This window comes from Uloborus diversus, chromosome 4 (genome assembly GCF_026930045.1).
Source record: "Uloborus diversus isolate 005 chromosome 4, Udiv.v.3.1, whole genome shotgun sequence".
NCBI classification, from domain to species: Eukaryota; Metazoa; Arthropoda; class Arachnida; order Araneae; family Uloboridae; genus Uloborus; species Uloborus diversus.
In genome coordinates this window covers 140110534-140138254 of record NC_072734.1, presented here as the reverse complement: position 1 = coordinate 140138254, position 27721 = coordinate 140110534, and the positions used below count along the sequence as shown (strand labels likewise).

Genomic DNA, 27721 nt, shown 5'->3' with positions numbered 1-27721 from the left:
TTGGGGAAGGGCTACTTAACTCATGCTAGGTATGTCACTGCCATAGCTACATTTTTCAAAGATATTCTCCTTTGTTTTATAAATTAACTTATTTCAGTTTGTTTAATGGACAAAAAAAGGTGGCAAGAAATTTGCTTACTAAAGAATAAGAGTTAATGAAAAGGTGTAATTTATTGCCTTTTTTTTTCAGTAGATGTCAAGTGTTTATATTAAGCAAAAGAAAATCATTTTGCTGATGGAATTTTTTAATGTGTGAAAAATTTACATGCTTTATGTATGAACTAATATGCACAATGAAATAATGTTACAATGAAATGTCTGTTACAATGAAAGAAATTTTCAATCTTGATTTTATTTCCATTCCATTACTTGAATTCCATCACAACAAATAAAATTTGCTGTCCCTTGAAGTTCATTGCAACAGGATTTCACTGTATTATAAGCCTTTATACTATATTTTACCCCCAATGCAGACATCTCCAGTTTGTTACTTTTGGCTTCTAAAAGATGCCTAGCATTTTCATTGAGTTTAAATTGCACAGCTATGAGATCCTTCCTCGGATCCATGATTTTCCTCGATATTTGTTGTATCTCTAATCTTTTCATGCGATTTGTTTCCTTTGAAAAATGGCTTTATGTTATTATTATGTTTGTTTTCAATGAAATATGATACTGGTTTATACACATACAAAGGAATGTTTATTTACAAGATCAGTTTTCAAGGTAAAATAGTGATAAAACTTCAATTCAGACCTGGAAAAAACAGAAAAAGGTGAGAATTTATTTTTAGAAGTACAGTCACAAATAACTATGCCAAAAAGACAATTCATCACTTTAAAATTAAAGACAATGTGTTTTGCAATACATATTAGGATCCCAATATCATTCTTACTTTTCAAAAACAAAATACAGTAATGGCCTAAATTACGTTTTAAGCGGGAGAGAAAGAAACTTGTCATTCAAATTTGTGTGTGGCAGGGCATTATTTTCTATCCTATAGTCATTGTTAATCATAACAATTAAGTGGATGTAAATTGATAAAGTAATGTCGAAAAATAAAGCATCTGTGATTGAGACATAATTAGCACTATTGCATGTTAAACATATCTAAATAGTAGTATTTGTGTATTAAAGCATAAATAAAGCAGCTAAAGTATTGATGAAGTGAATTCTGATGTTGCCACAAGATGAGGAATAAGGAACAACACAAGTCACAGCTTGTGTAATTCAGGGTAGTGCAAGTCTTGGAATAACTGTTTTATCGTTTTAAAACTATTACAGAAAAAAAAAACTTTTATTTTCTTTTGTAGCGATGTTAATTTTATTAACAGCAATTAGTGTGCTTTTCAGGAGAGCATAAAAATGTTTGTCTGGTCTGGTGCATTCAAAAATTAGGGATCGCACTGGTAAATAATTATGAAGGATTTTTTAAAAACAGATTTACATAGTTATGGCTCAATACCAAATTAGATTCTACATACAATGAATTAACCTGAAACTTGCTACTTCTAGACTTATGTTAGTCTGACCCTGAAGTACAGGTTATATGCTTCACAAAACATTAAAAAATAAATAGTGTTTGTAAACATACCAAGATAGTCATCCATCAGAGTACCAATAGCAAACTGAAAGATAACATAAAAAAATGTGTTATACAACAAATAAGATTCTTTAGTACATGTAACATTTTACACAAGTGCATATTAGAAAACCAGAAACATAGCTTCAAATAAATAAAAGCATCAAACTAATTCCAACATTGCCCACATAAGAAAGGTCTTTTTTCTTTTTCTAATGACAAAAGCTCAAAGAGAACTCAAAAACAAACACAATGTGACCTACAGTTGGGCAAACCTAACCTGGCAGTGTTGTAATGCTATGATTAGGATCTGCTCCTTCTCAATGCTGCCCGGTTAGGTTTGCTCTATCTATAGGTCATTGCCTAAGACATTTTCTGGCAGTCCAATACCAGACGGTTTCGGAGGTACAGCCAAGAAGTGCGCTACAGCGGCTCTGCTCATCGGTTCTTTTGACTCGTAGAGTGGGCAAAATGGTTGAGAAAAATTTCCCGATTCTGTGGAGATGTTTGCACAGATGATCATGAGTAATCATGGCCTGTTAGTAGTCAAATAAAGTCACTGCGTTTCGTCGCTGACAATCTGGTAAACAGGCAAGATCTTCAACTGTCCAAGTTGTTTTTATTTTCAATGCTATCTAGCAAATTCCTCCCATGTTTTTCTCCCCATAGTGAAGATTTATTCAGTGGTATGAGCAACAACATATGATTTTGGTTAACCAAGCTACACAAAAGAGAGTATTTATCATAAATTTAGTCAATAGGCTTTTCATAAGTCTCTCTCTATTAAAGTTTGTAATTTAAAAATTTAATAATGGCCTGATTGCCAATCAAACTGGGTTTTGCTTGCTTTTAGTGAGCAAGAAAAAATGAAATTGTATGAATTAATGTCATCTTGACCATTTCAGAAAGAATTTATTTTGAGAAAAACAAGTAAAAAAGATAAAGTTTTTTTCTGTCTGAGAATGACCTATTTTTTGCAATTTCAGTTATGTGTGTGTGTGTGTGTTACAAAAAAAAAAAAAAAAAAAAAAAAAAAAAAAACACAAACAAAGTAAAAAAACAATTTAAATTCATGTTACAAAATACACTCAGTAAACATGAATTTATTATTAACTGTTTTAACACAATAAAAATGGACATAGTGAAACCTTGATTACTCGACACCCCGAGGAAACACAAAAACATGTTGATTGAAGGGGATGTCAGTTTACTGAGATCCCATAATTTCAATCCCTAAAATTGCTTTTTGTATCACTTATCTACTAGTATTTACCATTCAAGTTATAGAAAACAATTCCAGTAAATGACTCTTTGTCTTTAAATGTCGCACACTAAAACAAATCACATTAATTTGAATCGAATATCTCATGGGAAATAATCTATAATTTTTGAAAGGGAATAAGAACTCCTTATCAGTCTTTTCTATTAAAGAGCAAAGCCTTACTCTGCCGTGCTGAGAGCGAAATTTGTATCTGAATCCAAGTTCAAAAAGAAATTCCTGTTTGAAGTTTTGCACCTTTATGTATTTGATTCAGATGAAACTTTTTCATATTTTTAAAAACATACTTCCCATTCACAAATGAAGAAAAAAATTGTATCTAGGTGAAATCTTTACTAATAATAAAGCTCAAAGTCTCTCTGTCAGGATGTCTGGATCTCTGTGACGCGCATAGCGCCTACACCATTTGGCCGATTTTCATGAAATTTGGCAAAGTTAGTTTTGTTCTTCTTCTATTTCAATTTTAAGAACATTTTCCGAAGCAAAATTATCATAATCAGTACAAGTAAATTACGAAATTATCATGACGTGGAATGGGAGAGCGAATGAACATAGCCGATTGGCGAGAAAATCATCATCCATTATTTGTAAATATAAGGTCAACCGAATGACCTTTTAATTTTCAACTACGGGCAAAGCTGTGCGGGTACCACTAGTTAGAAATAAAATAATAAGAGATACAAGATTGCCTGTGTGAGACACATGCATGTGATTTCAGGGTGGCGACAGGAAATGTGAAAAAAAGTTCCCTGACTTTTCCCTGATTAAGTTCACTAAATTTCCCTGATTTACGTTACCAATGATAATGGTTTTCTTTCTTTGCTTTACTTGAAATCCATTGTATGTTTGTATAAAATGCAATATTTTAAATGTTTTAAGTTATGTAAAGTTGTTGAACTAAAGATATATTTTAAAAAGATGCTACTTTTTTTAATAAAATGGTTTTTTAAAAAAAAAGACAATTTTTTTGGGGGGGGGGGGAATGACCTACAAAACATATATATTAAATTTTTATACAATTTAAAGATTATAGAAAATTAAAAAAAAAAACTTTACTTCCAGAAACCACTTAGCATAAGAATTTAAGAAACTATTAAAATTACTTTTAAAAGCATATGTATTTATGATAGATCAAAATAATTTCAATTACTTTTTAGTTCTAAGTTTTCAAACAGTATAATAATTGTTGCAAGAATAATAAGTAATAGAGAAAGAATAGAAGTAATGTAGTTATTCTTATATAACTAATTCACATATTTATGCAAAACAGATGAAACCATTTGACAACCATTCATAGGGAGCTTTTCTCTAATCAAGAACATAGGTTTTAATGAATGAATACAGCATTTTAACAATAAAAAAATAAAGATATTTTCTAAGTACACAAGTTAACTCTATTTCAAATGATTTCAGTATGTAACGAGAAAAAATCTTAGATTGCTTTTGTGACAAACAACTTTGAAATGCAAGGGGGAAAAAAAGGAAAAAAAAGCAATTAGTTAATTTCAAAATATATAAAAGAAGAATACAACTTGGTTATAAAATTAAAGAATCACCAAAGTCTGAAAAAAGAACCTTTATAATCTGCGGTGACAACAAATAGTATAATGGCAAAAAACAAAGTTTTTTTAATTGAAAGTTCAATTTTAGCAATTAAATTAAAAACGCAAAGAAGTAATAACTTTTAAGCTTTTATAGTATTGATTCAAAAACGAAAGATTTCTTCTTGAAATCGTGATTACAGTACGCTAATTACTTCGAGACAATGGAATAAAGGCGAAGGAGCTAAGGCATAATTGAAGACTTCCTCTTTGCCTGTATGGTCGTTTATTTTACCTAGCATTGAAAGCGTAAAAGGAAATTTCAAGCTAGGTAAAATAAACAACCTAACAGACACAAAAGCAATCTTAGGAAGTTCATCCTGTGGTTAATAAGTAAGATACTTTGACGTTGAGGAAAAAAGATGCACAAATATGCGGCAGCGTATAATCGCACCTCATTACTTTTACTTTTTTTTTTTGAACAGATAATTGGCGGAAAATACGTAGGGAATTAAGAGTACTTAAATTTTGTAAAGCAAAAAAAAAAAAAAATTTTTTTCTTCAAAAAATCAATTTTCCCTGATTTTATGTTATTTTTTTCAAAATTCCCTGAAATTTCCCTGACTTTTCCCTGATTAATAAAGTTCCCTGACTTTTCCCTGATCTGTCGCCACCCTGGATTTGTCTGACTCTGAGCAAAGGCGTCAAGTGGTTAAAATGATACAAAACTTACAATATCAGTAGCATCTACTCTGGTTCCAACAATTTTCAATCTAATTTCATCATCTTGCTGGATAACTACTTCCTGTAAAAATAAGAGCAATTATGCATGATGCAAACAAAATGAAAATTTAAGTTTTGCCAAAAAAAAAAAAATGTGGTGACATTAATAGAATTCTATAATACTCGACACTATTTAACAAGTCACCTTCGAGACTTTAAGCAATGTATGTGTATAGGTATTTAAAAAAATGAACAGAAAGAAACATCAAAGCTACATAAAAATTCCAATGAAAAATCATTTATTTTAATAGCATCATATAATCATTTATTTTAATCATTTATTTTTCAGGATAAATTTATTTTGTGATGAATAAAGTAATATTTTGAATCAGCTGTTAAATAGCTCTACAGAAACCATAGTACTCTTTTTACTCTTGACGCAAGTGCATTTAATAGTTTCTTTTCTTGCTGAAAATTGATTGAAAATTCAAAGCTATGTTAAAAATTAAAGACAATAGTTTCTTTTGGCATAGTTTATAGGTACATTGGCAAGGACTTAAAGCAAACAACTACCCCCCTCCCCAAAGATAAATAAATAAATAATAATAATAATTACAAAAAATACTGTCCAAACTATGCTTTATGCTTGAACTGACAACTAACCTGGCAAGAGGTGGAGATATCTAAGCCTACTATAACATGCAAGTAGCAATTTCTTTAGGCAAACAAATCAGACAACTTTTTTTCTTAAATAATAATCACTTACATTGATCATTAACCAGTGAACCATTAAACTGATTTTGATTACATTGGTAACCATCATTTCTTCTCCATGAAATAGGGTTGATGTGATCTAATTTTGAGTCAGACTTTTACATCATAAGTGGTATTGTAAATAAAATCCTATACTGTTCTTTCTCTTCAACAATATGTCACTAAAGTAACCATATTCAGTCACTTAGCCATTTTTAAAACTTAGTTTAAAAGTAATGGTTGTATGAATTATAATATGAAGTGCCTAATGAATAAAAAGAAATCCTACAAGAGCAGGTCTTTAATGCAACAGTAATAAAATTTCAACCTGTTTATGCCACACAAGTATTATTAAATTTTACAATAACTAATTACATGAATGTTGCACTGCACATAAAGTATGTTCATAAATTTGTATAAATTAAGCATTTTAAATGCTGAAGTGAAAGAAAAGAAACATTCAAATTTCTTACTTTTCTGCAAAAAAAAAAAAAAAAAAAAAAAAACATGCAACCGCCCCCTCCCTAAGAACCCCCCAATTAAATGGAGAAAAGATAATGCCATATGGATTGAAAAGGACACAAACCTCATCTTCTGTACGATAACAGGGTGGATTTGAATTTGGATCAAACTGCATATCTGAAGGAATAGACTAAAGAAAAAAAAAATAGTTAAACATACCAGTACTTACAGGAAACAATGAATAAAAATGCATAAGAATTCAAATTTTTAAAGAAAATCATACGAATACACAAGCTTTTTTAATAACAATTACTATTGCACACATTCAAAACCTTACATCATTTCGAAGAAGGAAAATAATGTTTCATATGCATCACTGCAAAAAAAGTACTTTGTACATATTTTTTTTAACAATTTTTTCTAAACAATTTAAAATGAGTAGGTTGCATGTTTTGCAGTTTGTTACTTTTGTTGGATGTTAACAAAAAAATAAACAAAATTTAGTAGGCATATTGTTGTTTGTACAATTGGAATTTTGCTGTCAAGAATAAATTTTTTGACAGGAAAATGGTAAAACGTGGAAAAAAAATCCCAGCAAAAATAGTGAAAAAAAGGAAGAAAAAATAAAACTTATAATTGCATTGTACATTCCAATTACCACTATTTCTCTCTATACTGCTGATAAAAATTTTTTACTCAAAAAGGAAAAGTGCGCATTGCAGCTGTGGTGGTGGTGAGCAGAACGTAGAGCATATTGTTATGCACTGCAGTTTGCATGCAGGCCCTAAGTCTGCCTTAAAGAAGGGTTCGGATAGCATTTCTATATGCTGGCATCCTGTTCTTTTGGATCTTGGTAAAAGATTCAAGACTTTTGTCTTCTTATCTAATTTTGTAATCAATTTAAATTTTTAAACATTTTTGGTTTTAACTTTATTTTGTGTTTTTCTACTTACTTCTGTAAGCCTCGTGGCATACTTTGTGGAATGCAAGAGTTATAAATTTAAAAAAAAAAAACCCCTTTAACTGCAAAATAAAACCTAAAACGTTCTTATTAAAGTTTTCAAACCAAAAAAAAAAAAAAAAAAATTTCTATGTTAGCCCCTTTCAGATACTACATAACAAACTAGTATTTTTGAGGGAGTTTCTAGAGAAAATTTGCCTTTGATACCAGAATGAATTACAACAAAATTTGAAAATGTTACAGTAGAACTAAAGCAACAAACACTCTTCTTTACTAATAAACAGTAAAAATTCAGAAGCACAGCAGAACATATTGTCAACACATGAAAACTATCATAATGACTAGCAGGTTGGTTACCCCTGTTCTATATTATTTAAGTCATATGAAACTGGTTTCAATTGCAACAGCATATTATTAACATTACAATAAAGGTTTCAGTTTCTGACAATGTTGACAACATTCAAATCAATTTCATTTACCTGACAATCAATAGTTTCAATTTCAATACTTGGATATGATTCTTAATAAATGTTTTAAAGCAAGTTTTCTGACTGTTTCAACAAGTGCTACAGGTAACTGGCTATGCATAATCACTACATTTTTTTTCCAGCCAAGCAGTTGGACTACGGTTGTTGCAGAAATACTTTTGAAAACTGACCATATTTTGTAACTGTCAGTGGTATTATACAATTGGAATGCAAATACAAAAGTGATGACCAGCAACATGCTCTGGGCCCAGCTAGGCAGGTCCTAGTCAGTTTATTGGTCCCCAATGAAGATCAATGGCCCTCTTAAAACTATCTATCCCCTAACTCATTACAGTCTCTTCAGGTAAGCTGTTCAAAGTGTCCATAACCTTACAAAAATAATAATTTTCCCCAATTTCTAGATTCGCCTGAAATTTCAATAGTTTAAAACAAAGACCCCTCATCCTGCTTACTGTCCATGGCAGAGTAGATTTAACTCCTTAACATCTTTCTTTTTGATAAATTTAAACAACTGAATCATGTTCCCTCTGACTCTTCTTTGCTCCAGGCTATACATATTAAGACTTGAATATCTTAGTGGAAGATATAGAGGATGTGCAGACCACCCATAAGTTTATTAATGAAAATTGCAAACACTTTAGTTTTTAAGAAGCATTTTTTTACTACACTATTATTTACTCAACTAGAGAATATGAAACATAATGGATTGAAAATACTTGTAAATGCAAAATCACAGCTGTCCAATAGATATAATAACATAATAAACAAAAATGAGCAAGCGTTACAGAAACAGATGCAATTGGATTTTGGAATATCTAAAAAAATACGACTGGTGCATAAGAAATATCTGAAATGCATAAAAATTTGCAGGTATAATAAAGTAAATTCCACATCTCCTAGAGCAAACAAAATAAAAATATGAGTAACATTCGATTGTACTTTTAGACTGTTACAGTAGAGCAGGTTATAAAGAAATGCTATATTTTTGTAAATGGTACATAATTAAAAAAAAAAAAAAAAAAATCCAATTTTTTTACTTACATGCCTAGAAATAAAGCAGGAAAGAGGTCCTATTTCAGTAAATAGACCAACCTAATAAAAAAAAGTTCAACAGTTAGAACTATATTGAATATTTGATACACTCTGACTATTCAGCCGAATAACCAAAGATAGAATAATTAAATATTTTAAAAAATAATGAATGAGTTCAGCTAAAAACTAATAAACAAAACCATTTAGTTAGAACAAAAAGATGAATTGATAAAGAAAACAATGTAAAAGATATTCATAGAACTTCTGGAACATTAATAAAGTGTATTTTTATGGAAATATTTGCAATACCAAAATAAATCTATCACAAGTCAGATATGTTTATCACACTCATTTTGAATTGCCCTGTATGCATGAAGATGCATACAAAACAGATATATACAGGCATTAAGTCAAGATAGTAGGCAGGACCAGCTCTAGTAGTTCTGCCGCCCTAGGCGATATTGACAAGTGCCCCCCCCCCCAACCATTGAATAATAATAATAATAATAATAAAATAAAATAATGATATTTCAATAAAATTTCTAGGTAAATTCCAAACTGGGTTTTACATATCCAAACACTAGTAAACACTTTAAATTACATTTTTATTAATATTAAAGTAGTGCATCTTATGGCGATAAAACAGATAATATTTTCGAATGATTTTAAATCGCGCAATTTGCCACTTCTAAACGTAAATTGAATTTATAGTTCAATTTCTAACTATGTTTTGCATATACAAGCACTGGTACACACTCCAAATTATTATTATTATTTTTTTTAGCATTGAAAAAGTGAATCTGATAGCTTTGAAACAGATATTCATACTCTTAAAAACATTTCAATTTCAAAATTTGTGTCCCTAAAATCTGTCATCCTAGGCGGTCGCCTACCCTAAGAGCCGTGCCTGATAGTAGGAACCCATTTAAAAATTAGTGATGCTTCAATTGTCCAATAAATGGCCACCAGCTGTATCAACTGTGTGCCACCTTGTGGTGATGAAAGGGAGGTATCAGTCAAGCATTTGGCAATGCAAGAGCTGCATAAGAAAATTCTGTTTGTAGCAAAGCATGATTATGTCCTACCTCTCTGATGCAAAAGAGGAATGATAATTAGAGCTTGCCTCTCAGAAGTGTTCGTGTTCAGAACAGTCAACCTTGTGAGTGTTTCATGGACCATTGTGAGAAAAATTAGGACAGCCCACAGAAACTTGGGTAAAGTGTCTACTGCAAAGCACAACAGTGCGCAAAAGTCGAATCTGAAAAATCCTAATAGACTGGTGTTGAAGAGGATTGTCGCTCGAAAACGCAAGACTACACTGCTGCAGATAATGTCTGAGTAAGATCCACTCACTTTCAGAACCCGTATCTACAGAAACTATTTAACGCAATTGCATGCTGCATACTTTCATAGCAGAGTAGATATTCCAAAAATGTTAGTTTTGGAACGGAATGCTACAAAGCAACAATAGTGCTACCAAGAACGTCTAAACTGGATACAACTATTAAGGGAACAAGTCAAGGGAACAACCTGATGAATCATCATTTACACATTATTCCAGCCAACTGGATGTGTGTTTGGTTGGTGAATACATGCAGAAGCATTTGATATTTCTGGTTCTAAATGTGAAGCACACAGCAGGTTTGGTGATTGCATGAGCAATAAGAGGAGCAATATTGTTCCATGGAAGGTTCAAAATTATCATATTTTTGAAAATATGAAAAATATCTGCTATTTTGATATATATCCGATATTTTCAATCTCTTTAAATAGTAACTGAATCCTCAAATCACTGTTGTTGATTTTCTTATATTATTAGCATAATATATAGACTTAAAATTAATGTTTCTTTCATTATATTAATATATACATTTATGTAAATATTTATGTACAACTTTAAACGCTTTTTTATTGAGTTATTGACGAAAGCATCAGCTGTTTCATTCACTTTTCTTTTGTTAGCTAGTAGTACAAAATTTCATAATTCAGAAATAAAAAAAATATACACTTGTCAGTGTAAAGGCACAAGACATTTTCCTTTCTTCTGACCAACTTTTGATTCTCAACTAGGCATTTTAAATCTAAATTAAAATTGCAACATTATTAATACTTTTACAATTATCAAATATAAAAGGAATATTATGTTATTGCATTATATTAATTACATATATCATATACATATAGTTTATTATATTTTGATAATTTTTAATGATAAATTTATAATATTAATATGATTAATACCTTTTATACTGCAAATATTGTAGTTCAAACAATAAATATCAAAAATATCAAAATATCATGATATTTTAAGAATAAATATCGGATATATATCTCATGATATATATATATCGATATATATCAGCGAACCCTGGTTCCATGGAACAGGGATCTTTCTTGAGGGGAACAGTTACAGATGATTATCATTCAAGAACTTTCACAGATCATTTTCAAGTTCTACTCATTAGGGTGGGCTGAAAAAATGAAATTCTGCAGAGCACTTAGTCATACTGCAGAAAATTTGTAATTCCCTAACACTATTTACTATGCAACATTTTGCGACTCTGAGTGAATGTCTTTCGTCTGGCAAGATAATTAAATATTAGAAATTTTTAGAAAAAAATCAAACAAGGATAACCTTCACAAAATATTTCAAATTCTGCAGAATGTTTGGCCTTAATGCAGAAATTTTGTAGTTTCTTAACACAAACTCCTTCATAAAATATTAAGCCTGTGAGTTAGTTATTTCTGCTCTGGCAAGAGGCCTGAATTTTGAGAAATTTTTCATATCAATTCTTAAATGTACGAGGGCTATCCAGAAAGTAGATTACGTTTTGGAATAAAAAATAAACAAAGTATAGGAAAATTTTTTTATTATATACAGATGAAAGCCACACTCAAATACTACTTTTCGACATAGTCACAATACAAATTAAGGCATTTATCGTAGCGATGTACGAGCTTGGAAATTCCTTCGTCGAAAAATTCGGCCGCCTGCGCCTTCAACCACTCCGTTACCTCTTCTTGCAGCTGTGCGTCGTCATCAAAACGCTGCATAGCCAGCCACTTCTTCATTGCTGGGAATAGGTGGAAGTCGCTCGGTGCCAGGTCAGGACTGTACGGTGGATGAGGAAACAACTCCCACTTAAAAGATTCAAGAACTTTACGAGTGACATTTGCCGTGTGGGGCCGGGCGTTGTCGTGAAACAACAAGATCTTAGAGCTCAACATTCCTCTGCGCTTGTTTTGAATTGCTCTTCTGAGTTTTTGGAGAGTTTGGCAATACCTTTGAGAGTTTATTGTAGTGCCTCTTTCCAGGAAGTCCACCAAAATCACACCTTTTCTGTCCCAAAAAACAGTCGCCATGATCTTCCTTGCCGACATTGTTTGCATGCATTTCTTGGGTTTTTGGGGAGAACTTGTGTGCCCCCACTGCATTGATTGCAATTTCGTTTCACAGTTCACGTGTTTCACCCATGTTTCGTCACCAGTAACGATGCGATCGAGTAAAAAGTCACCATCCTTATGGTAAGCGTCCAAAAAGTTCAACGCTGCAGCCATTCGCTGATTTTTGTGGTCCTCTGTCAAGATTTTTGGAATCCATCTTGCACAAAACTTGTGGTAACCAAGCTTTTCGCTGATGATTTCGTGCACCAAACTTCGCGAAATTTGTGGAAAACTTAAAGAAAGTTCCGTTATTGTGAAATTTCGATTTTCCCGGACTTTAGCATCGACTTTTTCGAGAAGTTCGGCGTTCACTATGCTGGGTCTCCCACTTCGATCTTCGTCGTGAACATTGGTTCGACCATTTTTAAATCTTATGACCCACTGACGCACTCCACCTTCAGTGATAATGTTGTCCCCATACACTTCACAAAGCTGCCGATAGATTTCTATCGGTTTACAGTTTTTTGCAGTCAGAAACCTTATTACTGCGCGCACCTCGCAGCTCGCGGGATTTTCAATTAACGCAGACATTTCAAACCGTCACAGTATCTGAACGAACACAGCACGAACCTCTCACTAGCACGGCTAGATGCAGACTGAGCTGCACAACGCTTTGACCCCAAGATGGCCGCGCTAGCCCCGCCCCTAGCGGACACAGACGAAAACGTAATCTACTTTCTGGATAGCCCTCGTAAATAACACATAACAAAGTAGTTACACACCTAATACACTGCAATACTTCAGATTTTTCAATCTCCTCAACGAACACATAAGATCCCTTTTGCCCAAAAGGCTAGACAGGACCCCCCAAATCAGGGACCAGTTCAGACATCAAGAAAAGTATTTATAGTTACGTTTAAGCACACATCAGTTGAAAACTGTCTTTTCGTCAGAGCAGATGGAACACTTGAAAACATTTTAGTAAAAGATGGAATCATTCCCCATTTACAGACAAATCTTCAGATTCCTTCAGTGAGCTATTTGTCTTTTTTACATTTCAAAGAGCTCCAAATGCAGTATCTCTTCCAGTTTTTTCTTCTGTATGTCAGGCCATAAAACTTACTCCATTAAAATTGGAAAAACCTGTGCGACTGTGAAAAGCACCCTATAGTTAGTTTTAAGCCGATGGGTTGCTAGTTGCCTGGCGTTGAACTTTTCTTAACAGTTTCAAAAAAAAATGAGGCTTAAAATTTTTGAAAAGAAAACACGAGTAAAAGTTCACTGGTCCCATGGACTACTATAATTTATGTTCTGCTGGTCCGATGGATGTTTTTGTGGTCTCGTACTGGCAGATCACTGTTAGTTTCAAGCCCTATATATGTATATAAAGGGTGACTTTGACCTAATCTGCCAAACGAAAGGTCGCATGCTCCTCCTACTTCCGATAATATTTTGATAGGCATGCCAGCAGAAACATATTCCTCAAATTTTAAAATCAAACCAAACCCAGCGGCGAATGAACACCAAGGCCTACTGCGCCATTCTCAGCATTCCTGACCAACAGATCTGGGGTGCAAGGCAGATGTTCCAGTTAGGTGGTCAGTCGAACACGGAAACCCTAGGATTTAGTTCCCAAGCATGCTTGGTACTCATTTTAGTGACCCACTGAAGGGATAAACGACTGAGTCAACTGTGCCCACCTCAGGAATAGAACCTGGGCCTGCGGCGTGGAAGCACTACCACAAAGCCACTGTCATTCCTCAAACTTTAATCATGTATAAAAATTGCGCTTTGATTAAAAAACAAATGGGGGCCAAAATTTGAAGTAAGATCCGGTGAAAGGACTGTTGCCTTTACTGGTTATTTGCTTTGACAAAGGTTGATTTTAACCTTTCAAAGAAAAGGCTTGGTTTCTGCTGAACTTTAACCCTAATAGGATTTGCTGTGGGATCATTTGATAGCTAGTGGGGAGGACTAGGTTTTGATAGACTTGAACGATTGTAGCTCAAACGGTTGTTTTAGAAAATGCCAATTTCAGATTTAGGCACCAATTGAAACTTGAGTCCTTCCAATATTTCAAATCTTGTAGCTCATTGAAAAATTCGACCATTTTGTTGAGAAAAGTCTCATTTTTTATAAGATTTTGTTAGTTCTTTCTATTTCATGAACTTGTTTTGTGTGTAGGTTTTCCATGAATTTCAGAAATTTGTCTTTTTCTCATAAATTTGCTTTTTGATTGGAAAAGATAATGAGTGGTTCTATGCTCCACTTGGGCTCATCATTTTGTTTTGTTTGACAGATTAGGTCCAATTCACCCTGTATATCCATATATATATATATATATATATATATATATATATATATATATATAAACTTAACATTTGTATAAAAGCTTATAAAAAGAGAATGAGGACTTACTTTATTCACTTGTGTAACAACTGCATCCAAAACTTCACCCTTGAATGGGCGGAAAACAATTGCTTTATATTTTACAGGATATACCACAAATCCTCTGCCAGGTTGTATAAAGCCTGCTCCAATGTTATCAATAGTAGTGACAGCAATGACAAAGCCATGCCTAAATAATAAAATGTACTGAAATTCAAAAATCAACATCAACAAGCGCAATTATATCTTTATGAAGTGCAAAAATTGGTTACTAGAGAAGATAATGCAAAAAATAAGATATTCACTTAAAAGCAGCATCAAATTATACTTTGAAATTAGTACAACTTTTAACATAGATTCTATAGTCAAGGTATTTAAAATGTAAAAAAAAATAAATAAATAATAAATAAATAATAAAAGAAAATTTGAATTTTTGACATCTTGTATTCAAATTTTGCTTTTCGCAATCATGAGTGTGTGCATGAGCAGGAGTGTATAAGGGTAGGCGTGTGTGCGTATGTAGGCTGGTGTGTGTGTGTATTAAGCCGTGTGGGTGTGCGACAGCAATGGGAGGCAGGGCAAAAATCAAAGGATAGACGCCTAAAATGGTCAAGTGAGAACAATAAGCAATTCATGATTGCTCAAAGAAAAGAAGAAAAAAGTACAATCTGATATAGCTAGAGGGATTTTTTTTCCCAAGGAGTGAATATATGAATTGAAATTTTTTTTAGAGAAGTGAAATTCATTAAAAAAAGTAAACTATGCAATAATCATTAATTCCATTAAAAAAAAAAAAAAAAAAAAAAAAAAAAAAAAAAAAAAACAGGGCTTGGTAATCAGAAGGAAAATTACCAACTCTTAACTCCTAGAATTTTTTGATCTGAGTTTTATGCAGACCAACTTTTAAGGATGAAATAGAAGATAGCAAGGAAATAAGAGTAATTTCCTTCCCATAGAATTACCTGGCATCAATCCAGGATTTTATTTTTAGGTCCGCATTTGGTGAAAAAAGAAATGTCAGTGAACTTTTTTTCTTTTTGTAAAAAAAAAAACTATTTTGTAGGTATTTTTCTTTTACCCTCATGTTGTAAACAACCGGTTTAGGTATCACAAATCTAATCTGAATTCCCTTTGGTCTAAAGAAAGGACTTCACTGGGAAGGAATAAAAGTTCAGAACAGAAAGTTTGGAAGCAGGAGGTTTTCTTATGGATTGAGCTTAAAAGTAATGAAAGAATTCTTGGTAAAAACTGAAATTTTGTGAAAGGTCTTTTTTTAAGACATGAAATTTTGATAAGTGGCTGCTTTTACAATATAGAATTTTGTGAAGAGGCCGTAAGGCGGACCCAATTTGCATTTGAATCAACCCCTGATTACTATTTTGATTTTTAATGTTTAGTACCTTGTAGCAAAAAATAAAACATTCAAGTTTAATATTTCATAAACTCCAATAATATTTCTCCCTATGCTAAAATTTAATTACACTTTTTTTTCCTGATTAGCTTTGACATTATTGGCACCACCCTAAACTAACAAATGTGAAAATAGGCGCTTTTCAGTATAGTGAAAACACAGAATATAATTTGTTTCCACCCGTCTTATTTAGTTATTTTCAATATTTTAATTTTCATCGTTAACTTTAAGAGTAAAAAAACTATTGTTTGAAGTAGTTATAACCAGTAGCCCTTTTTAAGTACTACGGCGAATGTCGAAATAAAAAAAACATGATTTTTCATTCTTTAGTTTAGCATGGTCTTGACGACAAAAACTGACAGAAGAGCAATTATTGAAATAACTGTTCAATCAAACTCAAAAAAAGACTGGTAGTTTTCCTGAGCACTCAAAAATAAATGATCAGTTTTAAAAAGAAAACAAAAGGCACAGGAAACGGGAGAAGGGAAAGCTCTTTGAAAGTTCTTTTCCGTAGAATTTCTTTGAAATTTCAAATTTTAGTAAGAGAAATGAACAATGGGTTTGAAATCAAAGAGAGAGAGAGAGATAAGTTGATAAAAAAAAGAGGAAAAACAGAATTTTTCATTCTTTAAAGAACTTGCATAAAAAATAAAGCACCTTGTGAAAAAAACTTTTGGTCAAAACTAGAGACGTACCGAGTACCGAGTACTCGGCCTTTCACTACTCGGCCCAGTCGCCAAGTACCAATTATGTTTTAAGGAGAACCACCGACACACATGTGATGAATTTTGAACTTATTGGAATAGTAGTATAGACCTCCTTGTCCATATAATACAGGGTTCATACTCTATTTGAATGAAAAAATTCCATGACTTTTCCAAGACTTTTTCATGACTTCAATGAAAATTTTCATGACCTCATTACACGAAGAGAATAGCACTATTTAATCTCAAACTTGGCAATTTTTGGAAATGAGCTTTATCGAAACGTCTATATGAATGCCACAGCCTCATTGAAGCACTTACTCGTAATGGAAAAAATATAAGTGCACACTTAAAAAACTAAACTATTCTTATTTGTCTTCATCATATAAATTTAAGTAAGGTAAAAATGCAGTGAAACAAAAATTGTGATGCTTAAATGTCTAATTTTTTTTTATAAACAGGCAGAATGATAATGAATGGGACAAAGGTTGAATGAGTCATCACTAAGTTTCAATAAATTTGCTTCAAAAGTTGCCTTTTAGTGTCAACAGAGAATTTAATCATCCATGTAACTCGACAGTATTCTTTAAAGTAAAGCCACATAGTTTAGTTTTTTGTTTCCAACTAGACTTTTTTGAAAAAACTATTCAGTAATGAATCAATCTTCTAATTCAAAAGTATACTTGTTTTGTTCACTTATTTGTACATTTTCAAATGCATATAAATTAATAGGTTCAGAAATTCCAGAACATGTTTGATTCCTGACATTGAACGTAGCAGTGGGTCGCATGGATTCCTTTTGCAGGCCATATGTTGGACACTACTATTTTAGAGTATTAGAATTCCTCTTTTTCTGTATTCTTGAATAAAGATCTTTATTTTCTAAAAACCTTCAACAAATTAAGATAAACTCTGATAAATTTAAAATAAAGTTCTTACGAGTGATGGAATCGAACTCGAATGCAATTGAATTGCTTTTTTTTGAGTGGGCGTGGCAAAACCAAAAACGTGCAAGTTCGCTACTACAGAATATGAAACATCAGAAGTGTTGAAAGTAACAGTAATTCAAAATATGAGATGTCCAAATAGTAAAATCACATTGCAAAAAATAGCAAGCGGCTGCGACAGAAGTGGATACAATGATTTTCAAAATTCAGATTTGATTTTGGGGATCTTTCAATTTGCCACTTTTAATAGCTTTTATGTGCTTTACTGTTAAATCACTCAAGATTTCTAATGCTCTTTTAGTTACTGTTACGTTATCTCTGTCTAAGACATTTTTCTATGACCTGAAATAAATTTTCATGACTTTCAATGAAAATTTCAATTTTCCATGACTTTTCCAGGTCTGAAATTCGCTTATTTTTTTTCCATGACTTTCCAGGATTTCCATGACTCGTACGAACCCTGATAATAGTTTTTAAAACTAAATTCCTGCTGAAATTTAATTACGCATTATATAAACAATTTTGTTTGTGTTAAAAATTTTACAAAAAAAATTATTTTTAAAATTAAAAATAAATAAATAAAAGGTATGATTAATCAAGTTGGAATTAAAACAAATTGCAGTAAAATCCCTCTAATGCAAACACTAACAGGACAATTTTTTTGTCCACAATAGAGAGGTGTCCGCAGGACAGGGGTTTAATAATGTTATTTGCATTGGAACTGGGGAATTAAAAATTGTCCACATAAGAGGGGTGTCTGTTAGGAGGGGTTTCACTGTATACCAATCAATTATAGTTCTAGCCCGCCAAACATAAATAATTTTCAAAAGCAGATAAAACAAATGTGCAGGAACACTGCAGACACGTGTTTCTCCCCCCCCCCCCCCCCCCCCCCGTTACAAGGAACGTCCTTTTTAGTGCATAACATGTGAGCTAATGTAAAGACATTTGACAAAAAAATCTGACTTTTGTCGGATGCCTTTAAATCCACGAGCTTCCATTTTGTGCATTGAAAAAGGAATTCCTTGTGGGCAGTTCTCAAAAGGTGGGAGCAAACACAGACCTCAACTTTGAAGCTTCAACACCAAATAACTTTCATTTTAATTAACTCAAAATTTTTTGAGTTAAATTATAATACTGTATAGAGACAAGAATTGACATAAATTATGGAAAAAATGCTCTTTAAATGCCCTTAAAAATATATTTTCTTTGCTAAAAGGCGCAATTTTGGACATACCAAAACGTTAACTGAGCAAATGTACCATTAAAGAAAAATTTTTTAAAATTATTTCCATACTTTTCAAAAAAAATTTAAAGGTATGAATCTTACACTGAATAATTTTTTGTTAATATTTTACACAAATAACAAAAGTAAAGACAGATTATTCACTTTGTAAACGATTTTAGAAAATAGTAAGTTTGAAATTTGATGCATGTCCAAAATTTACGATCTTTACAATGCTATTTTTTGAGAACTAAGTATATGATGTTTTCATTTTAAAGGTGTTTATTGAGCCTCGGAATCAATTTTTAATTGTTTAAAAGTGTTTTCATAAGCTTTTATGCAGTATCTTAGAAGAAAAATAATTTTTTTTAAACGTACATGTGAGATGTCCAAATGGCGTTACGATCTTGACGCCGATAATTCTGTCCATTTATTCATAATTTTTGATGATCTACTGTCTTCTAACCTCAATAAAAAACGTTATTATAATGTTATCTTCATTAATCCATTGGTATTCTGCATAATTAATATGTTACACATTGAACAATACATAAATTACAGTAGAAACATGGCTGCTTATGATCGAACCGAAAGCCATTTTGCGCTAAAATCGCCAAGCAAACCTCTGTTGGCGACAACACAGTATACGATAAGCTAAAGGTTACCAGAGGGGAATTCCAATTTGACAAATGTAGTTTATCGTAAGTTGTACCAGTTTTGGCGACTTTATCACCTGCAATAGCAATTTTTTTTTTCCGCTTTTATTATTTTAGAATTCTTTTTCTCTTCTTTCTTTTGGAAACATAATTTAACGATCTCCAAATAGAAATACGAATTTCGTTCTTCAATAATTTTTTTAGACATCATTTTAATTCTTATGACATTAGAAAAAATATTCATTATTAAAACTGATGTCACTTTTTACAATTGTATTATTTTTAATTTGAAGCTTTTTTTTAACCTTGCATCAATTTCTTCAAAATCATTCCAAAACTTTATTAAATGTAAGAGCAGCATGTATAGCCATTCAAGTATTTCATTAATATCCTCTTTATTATTAAATTGCAAAATTTAAAAAGTAGTAAATAAAATTTTCATTGGAAAAGTTAAAAATCAGAGTAACAATTGTCAAAAATGGTGAAACTTACGTTATGATGATATCCAAAATCCGTTACCTACAGGAAAACAATGTCCAAAATCTGTTACCTACAGATTGCTGATTTAATTTGCTAATTAACAATTTTTACAAATACCTGCTGTCTTTTCATGTTCATATATTGTGTTCTAGGTATGCATACTATAGAATAAAATCAAAATTGATGTCAAATTCGAAAATTTTTGAAATTGCTCAAAGTTAACTTTTTTGTTCCCACCTTTTGAGAACTGCCCATGTAACGGCAAAAAACGTGTCTACAGTGTTCCTGCACTGTGCATTTAACGTTGTTTCATTTCCTTTTATTTTTTAAGCAAGTGTATTTTTATATTTTTTATAACTAATTTTTGTTTGTAGCAAAAATCCAGTTTCAATATAAAAATTCTGTATTTTCTATACTTACCTTTTTTTGCATAACTTTTAATAAATAAGTTTTATTAACTTTGGGGACATTAAAATAAAGATTTATTCCATTGAAGCATTACAAACTTCTTTATTCTCAAAATTTAAATTTGACTTATAAATTTTAATTGTAAATGATTGCAGAATATGCTTGCTATATTGCTTGCTCTTTTTTTATAAATTTTAGTATCTGTCTTGGACAATATTCAATTTTTCGCAACTACTCGATATTGGGCGAGTATATGATCAGAATTTGGCCGAGTACCGAGTAGTTACCGAGTACTCGGTACATCTCTAGTCAAAACTAAGCACTTCAAAAGGCCCTCTATAACACCTCACTGAAATAAAGCACTTTCAATGATCTGTGGGAACCCTGCTACATAAATAAATACCTGCATAAGATAACTGTTGTCACAGTTTTGCTTTAATATTAAATTAAGATTTTTTTTTAAATATGAAGTTTTACAAACTTTAAAATTTGAATTCTCTGAAAATTAAAACTGCAAAAGAAAAATCAAATTTTGTGATAAATTGGAAAAAAGGATCTCTAAAGAAAAAAAAAAGTTTAGAAAAGCTTCAATGCTTTAATACACAAAATGGAAGATTAGCATTTTTGAACACGCAATAGAAAACTTTTGAAATTTATAAAGTCACACAATTTGAAAGTATTAACATTATTTATTTTACTTAAGATGAATACAGAGCCAAATGGAAGTCTCACGTTTTTCTGAATTCAAATCAACATATCCAGGAAAATTCCATTTGCAGTTCTTTTTAGAAAATAAGTAAAAAAAAAAAATAATTAGTCACCTTTCCTGTTGACACAAGTTTCAATTAAAATATGAACAAATGGAATAGTGAAAAAGAAAACTCATGTCATGTGCAAAAGCATTGCAACCAGGGACTCCCTAATGGGAGGTCACTGACTTTCCAAAAATTTCCTTATTCGGCAAATATGGAGTCGAAGTGCAACATTGAGATTCTTTGTTTGTTTTCAAAAATTATTTACGTTATTTTTCTCTGATGTCATATTTTATCATTTGGTAAATATCATTCGGAAAGTTGATAATTTTCTCCCCTCCAAAAATTTTAGTTCACGGTGCCTCTGATATCAAACACCTTCAATGTTTAAAATATGTTTTACAGAAAAGGAACCATTAAGCTCGTAAAACTTACTTTCCAGTGCAAGTGCCTTCAACTTCTGTGAAAAGCTTTTGCTTTACTGTTTCTAATAATTGAGGCCCAAAGTAACGTGGATGAAGTAATATCTCATGCTCCAAAGAAATCTGAAAAGCATTTTAATTAAACAATATAATGCATAAAACCAGTGAGCACAATAAATATTTTATTTGGCTTAATGTTAACAAATGATTAAATATGGACAATAAAATACAATCTTAATTCCAGAAACTATATTCAACCTGAAGAATTTTGAGGTCCGGATAATCAATCAAATAATGGTACTTTGAAACATTCCTCCTATGTGACAATACAAAGAGAATCTTGAAGTAAATATGCATTTGATTTCCTATAATTCCCTTCTGAAAATAACGCTGGCTGTTTTTGGTTTGAGGGCTGAAAAAGCTTCGATTAAAAAAGAACAGAAGCTACAGGGTTAACTTCATTCAATTATTGTTTTAATTCTACTTAGTTTTGATCATTGAAACCTAATTTCTAGTGAAGAAAAACAAAATGAAATTAAAACTATGATCATCTCCTACGGAAACAGTTATTCTGTAATAGGAAAGCAAATCATACAAGAAAACATACGTACAAATTCGAACGTTAAATGCAACGAATATGTTAGATGTTACGGAGTAACAAAAGGAAAGATAAAACTTCCCGCATAATGCTTATGCGAACAATCGGCGCAAAAATTATCAGTAACAAGGTACGAATAATAATATTAACTTATAAACTTCTTACATGGTAAAACATTGTGCAGTTGGTTCTAAAGCTCCCAACAAAAAGGATCTAAACAACTAAATAGTACATTACATTATGTTTGGCGCGATAGTATAATGATAAGATAAGAGATATAGGCCTCTCCTCTCTGATACACGTCCATCGGATTGAATTCACGTGATTTTTTCACTGAACTGATGGAAAGACATCAATTATATATATTTTTTTATCTTAGAAATGTTGTAAGCCTTGCCTCCAGACACACATAGGAAAGACTGACAGCACAAGAGAAGGAAATAACACCCAGGGCAGCGGCGGAAACCGAACCCATGACCCACGGCTTATTAGAAACAAATACAAATACAAATACAAATGTGATGACCAGCAACAGGCACTGGGCCCAGCTAGGCTGGTCCTAGTCAATTAATTAGTCCCCAATGAAGATCAATGGCCCTCTTAAAGCTATCCACTCCCTTGCTCATTACCGCCTCTTCCGGTAAGCTATTCCAAGTGCCCACGACCCTGCTAAAGTAGTAGTTTTTCCTGATTTCCAAGTTAGCCTGAGATTTAAATAGCTTAAAACAATGACCCCTTGTCCTGCTTTCCCCGCAAAAATTTAATCCATTTACATCTTTCATTTTGATAAATTTAAATAACTGAATCATGTCCCCTCTGACTCTTCTTTGCTCCAGGCTATACATGTTAAGCCTATTAAGTCTGGTATCATAATCTAAATCTGAGAGTCCCCTTACTAATTTAGTTACCCTTCTTTGAACCCTTTCCAATACAAAAATATCTTTCTTCAGATAAGGCGACCAAAACTGAACAGCATACTCCAAATGAGGTCTTACTAAACTCCTATATAAAGGCAGAAGAACTTTCTTAGATTTGTTTGAAATAGATCTATTGATGAACCCAAGCATTTTGTTGGCTTTGTTACTAGCAATACTGCACTGTTGACTAAACTTGAAGTCCTGATTTATAAAGACACCCAGATCCATAACATTTTCTGCCTGATTTATGACTGAACCCTGTAAACGATATCTCATACGCTTATTTCCATGACCTAAGTGTAGCACTTGACATTTCCCTACATTAACTGCCATACCCCATTTATCTGCCCACTTAGTAATATGATCTAAATCCTCTTGCAGCTGTTTTACTTGTTCTTCATTTTCGACAATCCCCATAACTTTTACATCGTCAGCAAAACAATTCATGCTTCCAGAAATATTTTCATTGATGTCATTCATAAATATAATAAACAAAAGAGGCCCTAAAACTGATCGCTGAGGAACCCCACTTAAAACATCACTCCAATTTGAATGATTTCCTCTCACAACTACTCTTTGCTTCCTACCAGTAAGCCAATTTCTAACCCAAAGTAAAGTGTTAGTGTCAACTGTTGAGATACAGTTATCGTTAAACACACTGGAAAAAAAGTTATTTAGAACATTTGCAATATCCCTATCGTTTTGGATTAAATTTCCATGCTCATCAACCAAAGGCCCAATTTGACTGTTTCGAGCTTTCCCAGAATTAGCGTAAGCAAAAAACCTCTTAGGGTTCCCATCAATGTCATCTGCCAGCCTTTGCTCCAATTCCCTTTTTTTGAATCCGTACCAAATACTTAAAATTTCGCCTTGCCTTACCATACTGGAGCCTCTCCGCACTCTGACCAGTTCCTTTAAACTTACGAAAAGTGGCTTGCTTATAATTAAGAGCTTCTTTAGTCTCCCTGGAGAACCACATGGGCCAAATTTTGGTACTAACACCTTTTCTCCTAAATGGAACATAGTCCCCAACGGTTTTAGCAAGTTTATCCTTAAATTCCGTCCACTGCTGATCTACGTCGCTATTTTCCAACCCTGACGAAAAAACCTCTTTCAAGCTCTGCCTAAGTGCAACAAAATCGGTGTTTCTGAAATTGGGCACAAACCTAAAATTATCATCTTTGCACACTTCAAATTTAACCCGGAAAAACGAATCTTCTACTAGTCACGGAGGCCCCCTTTTCTATTGATTTTTCACTCTTCTCGATTCTCTACACATATTTGTCATTATGTTTTAATCCTACGCTTGTTCAGAATGTATACGAAGTACATTGGTTATTAAATAGTAATTCGATCTGCACTGAAATTTTACCAAATTTATGGACAGCTGGAAAGATGTCACTTATGAGATCTAATTTAACATTTTGTCTTCAGCCTACCCTGGCTCGATTGATAATTTTTTTTCCTCGTTATGAACATGAGTAGAGTTAGACTTCTACATCTAGGACCCCCTCCCCCCGTCAGAAAAAAAAAGGGAATATACAAAGAAAAAATAAAGGCGCAATTCAAGGTTGAGAAGAACAGCATTGTACACTGTTTTAGAGGAGGGCTCGTTCACAGAGGCGTAGCGAGACCAAACTTTTTTTGAGGGGGGGAGGAAGGCTTTTGTTAAGAAAGGTGTCGCCGTCTCCCCCCCTCCCCCGCAGTTTTTCAGAAATCGGGTCACCAATTTCGTGATAAACAATAATAATAAAAAAAAAAAAAAACCCCCAGAAAGGGAACCTTTGCGATCTTAAGTATAGAAATAACAAGTGAACAAATAGAGTAAAGGTTTCAAAATGGTTTTTTTTTCGGTGAAATTTTAAAAGCAAATTCAATCTTTGAATATTATTCAGGAACATCCCAGGTTCTTCATTATGATTCACCTAACTGAGGGCCATTGAAAGGAATGTTTCGAACACTTTTTTAACCAAGCTTCAGTCAAATAAAAAATGAATTGGTGTTTGAACATAATTTCATAGGGGCCACTGACATAATTGCATTCCTAGCTTTTTTTTTTCTTTTGCCTTTTTTACTTCCTTTTACAAAAAAGGAAGTATTGTATTCGCGAAAAAATTTTCACTCAAAAATCGGCCTTAATTGCCATTTTTCTCACCCCCGAATGAATGTTGAGGTTTTTTTTCGACCCGACCACACGTGGATATATGCCAAGGAACGTACAGGCACCGGAAATATTCATTTTGACGACTACCAAGTTAATTACAACGAATTTTCTCGTGACGTCCGTATGTACGTATGTGCGTATGTGTGTATGTATCTCGCATAACTCAAAAACGGTATGTCCTAGAAAGTTGAAATTTGGTACGTAGACTCCTAGTGGGATCTAGTTTTGCACCTTCCCTTTTGGTTGCATTCGGGTAGTTCCTAAGGGGATCATTTGCCCCATTTTGGGGAGAAATCATTGTTAATTTTGATGTAAACTCAAGTGGTGTTATAATTTGTCGGACACTTGGCGATATATCACCAGTCTTTTGGTCGCCAAGTTTTGTCGCCAACTTGTTGACAAATTTGGCAATTATTTTTTTTTTTAATTTGGTTTAAATTTGGCCATTGTTGGTGATATTTAGAGCGTAAACAATTGAATCACATTAAAATTGCCAATAAGAGGGAAATGACATTAAATTGGAGTAAAAGGAAGTCATGTGATGCACACATCAGCTCGTTTAACAAAAATATTGTGGAAATCGCAGTTATATGTATAAGTGTAGAAAAATATATGTGCCGCCAAAATAACTTTTAAATAGAGAAAAAGTTGAAACAGGGCAAGCGAGATTTTTAAAATGTCATGACCAGTAGTTCTAAGTGTTTAAATATTATAAAATAAGAAAAAAAAAGGAATTTTACAGCGATATTCAGGAGGCATGACATCTAAAACAAAATAAATTGAAAAGGCATCGCTGAAAAGAACCATATATGTTCTAAATCTCGAAAGTTTTTTTTTCTGATGGGGGTCCGCAAACGCTAATATTTCAAATAACAAATAAAAATATGCAAGGCTGGAAATTGAAAATTTCATTATGCAAAAACCAAAGCAGTCAAATAATTTTGGAGAAGAAAAACTGATGGAGAGTTTTTCTGAACATTTTAGCAATAATTTAATCAAATAAAAAAGATAGAAACATTGCAAAAAAAAAAAAAGGAGGGAGAGAGATCTTGAACAACACTCCTGTTTGTGAAAATTGCAACACCATGAAGCATCATAGTTAAATGAAATTTAATACACAGTTGAATGGTAATGGTACAAATAAATGATTACATTTTCAAACAAAACAAACAATAAAAAGAGCTAGAAATTAGTATTTTGTGTGGCCACCGCGCGCCGCAATAAGAACTGCTACACGACTCGGCATAAAGTGAAACAAAGTTTGAATATCTGCCTGTGGAAGAGTATTCCATATTGTTTGTATGCGCAACCAAAGTTCGTCTGTCAAAGCAACAGGTCGAGGATCACGAGCGAGACGCCGCCCAACGAAATAACGCACATGTTCAATCGGTGACATATCCTGGGAATACGCAGGCCAAGGAAAAAACTGTACCTGCTGCGAATCAATGTAGGATTTGACAGTCCTGGGGACATGTGAACGGGCATTTTCCTGCTGGAATACAGCCCCTGGCAATCCTTGCAGGAAAGGAATAGCTTGGGTCTGTAAAACTTCGTTTATGTATCGGGTACTGTTCAAATTGCGCACAATTCGTAGCAATTGTGATCGTCCATGATATGCTATGGCACCCCAGACCATAACTCCAGGTATTTGTCCACTGTGGCGTTCGATAATGCACTCCGGAATGTGCCGTTCACCGGCATAGCGCCTGACACGAATTCGGCCATCATGGTGCCACAAATTGAAGCGGGATTCGTCAGAAAAGACGACCTGCTGCCAATCAGCACGCCAGTTCCTATGCATATTGGCCCATTGTAGCCGCAGGCGGCGATGGTTTTGCGTGAGAAGAATCCTGTATAAAGGAATCTTTGCGCGCAGCCCACGCTGCAGCAGACGTCTCCGAATTTATGAAGCACACAATGAAACACCTGTAGTTGTTGATCACTGTGCTGCCAATTGTCTAGAAGAAGCTGAGCGGTTTGTGAGCACCATACGCACTAGGTGTCTATCATCGCGAGCTGACGTCACATTTCGGGGTCCACTCCCAGATTTCTGAGCTGTCTGACCCTCGTCCGTCCACTACTTCCAAACACGCATGATTGTGCTGCTGTTACGCTGCACACGAGCGACTACTGCACGATAAGACAATCCAGCTTTACGAAGGCCGACGATTCTGCCCCGTTCAAACTCCGAAATTTGCTCAAATTTCGCTGCAAGAGGCATAGTAAAGATTCTGTTAATGTTTACTCTAGCATGTAACCACCGATAATCATACACGCCTCGCTACAGCCTTCTATTTATATTCGGTTCGATCCGCCGTTCAGAGGGCGCTGCTCAGCAAACGCATGCGCTAAAGGTCTGCAATTCTAATCATTTGCATATCATGCCCTATTTTACATTTCCTGCAATTTTCAACTCACTCGCGTAAGTCCTTCGTGGTGTTGCAATT

General features: G+C 33.1%; 1 protein-coding gene across 1 annotated transcript; it reads right to left on the bottom strand.

Moving 5' to 3' along the window:
• Window positions 1-244: 244 nt before the first annotated feature.
• LOC129220346 (DNA-directed RNA polymerase II subunit RPB7) lies at window positions 245-22435 on the bottom strand. Its single transcript, XM_054854751.1, has 8 exons — window positions 22359-22435; window positions 21609-21718; window positions 14621-14780; window positions 8828-8878; window positions 6462-6527; window positions 5133-5204; window positions 1592-1625; window positions 245-753 (listed from the first exon to the last, which is right to left on the bottom strand). The coding sequence occupies exons 1-8, from the start codon at window positions 22368-22370 to the stop codon at window positions 743-745; spliced, it is 516 nt and encodes a 171-aa protein (XP_054710726.1). The 5' UTR covers window positions 22371-22435; the 3' UTR covers window positions 245-742.
• Between the last annotated feature and the right edge of the window lie 5286 nt (window positions 22436-27721).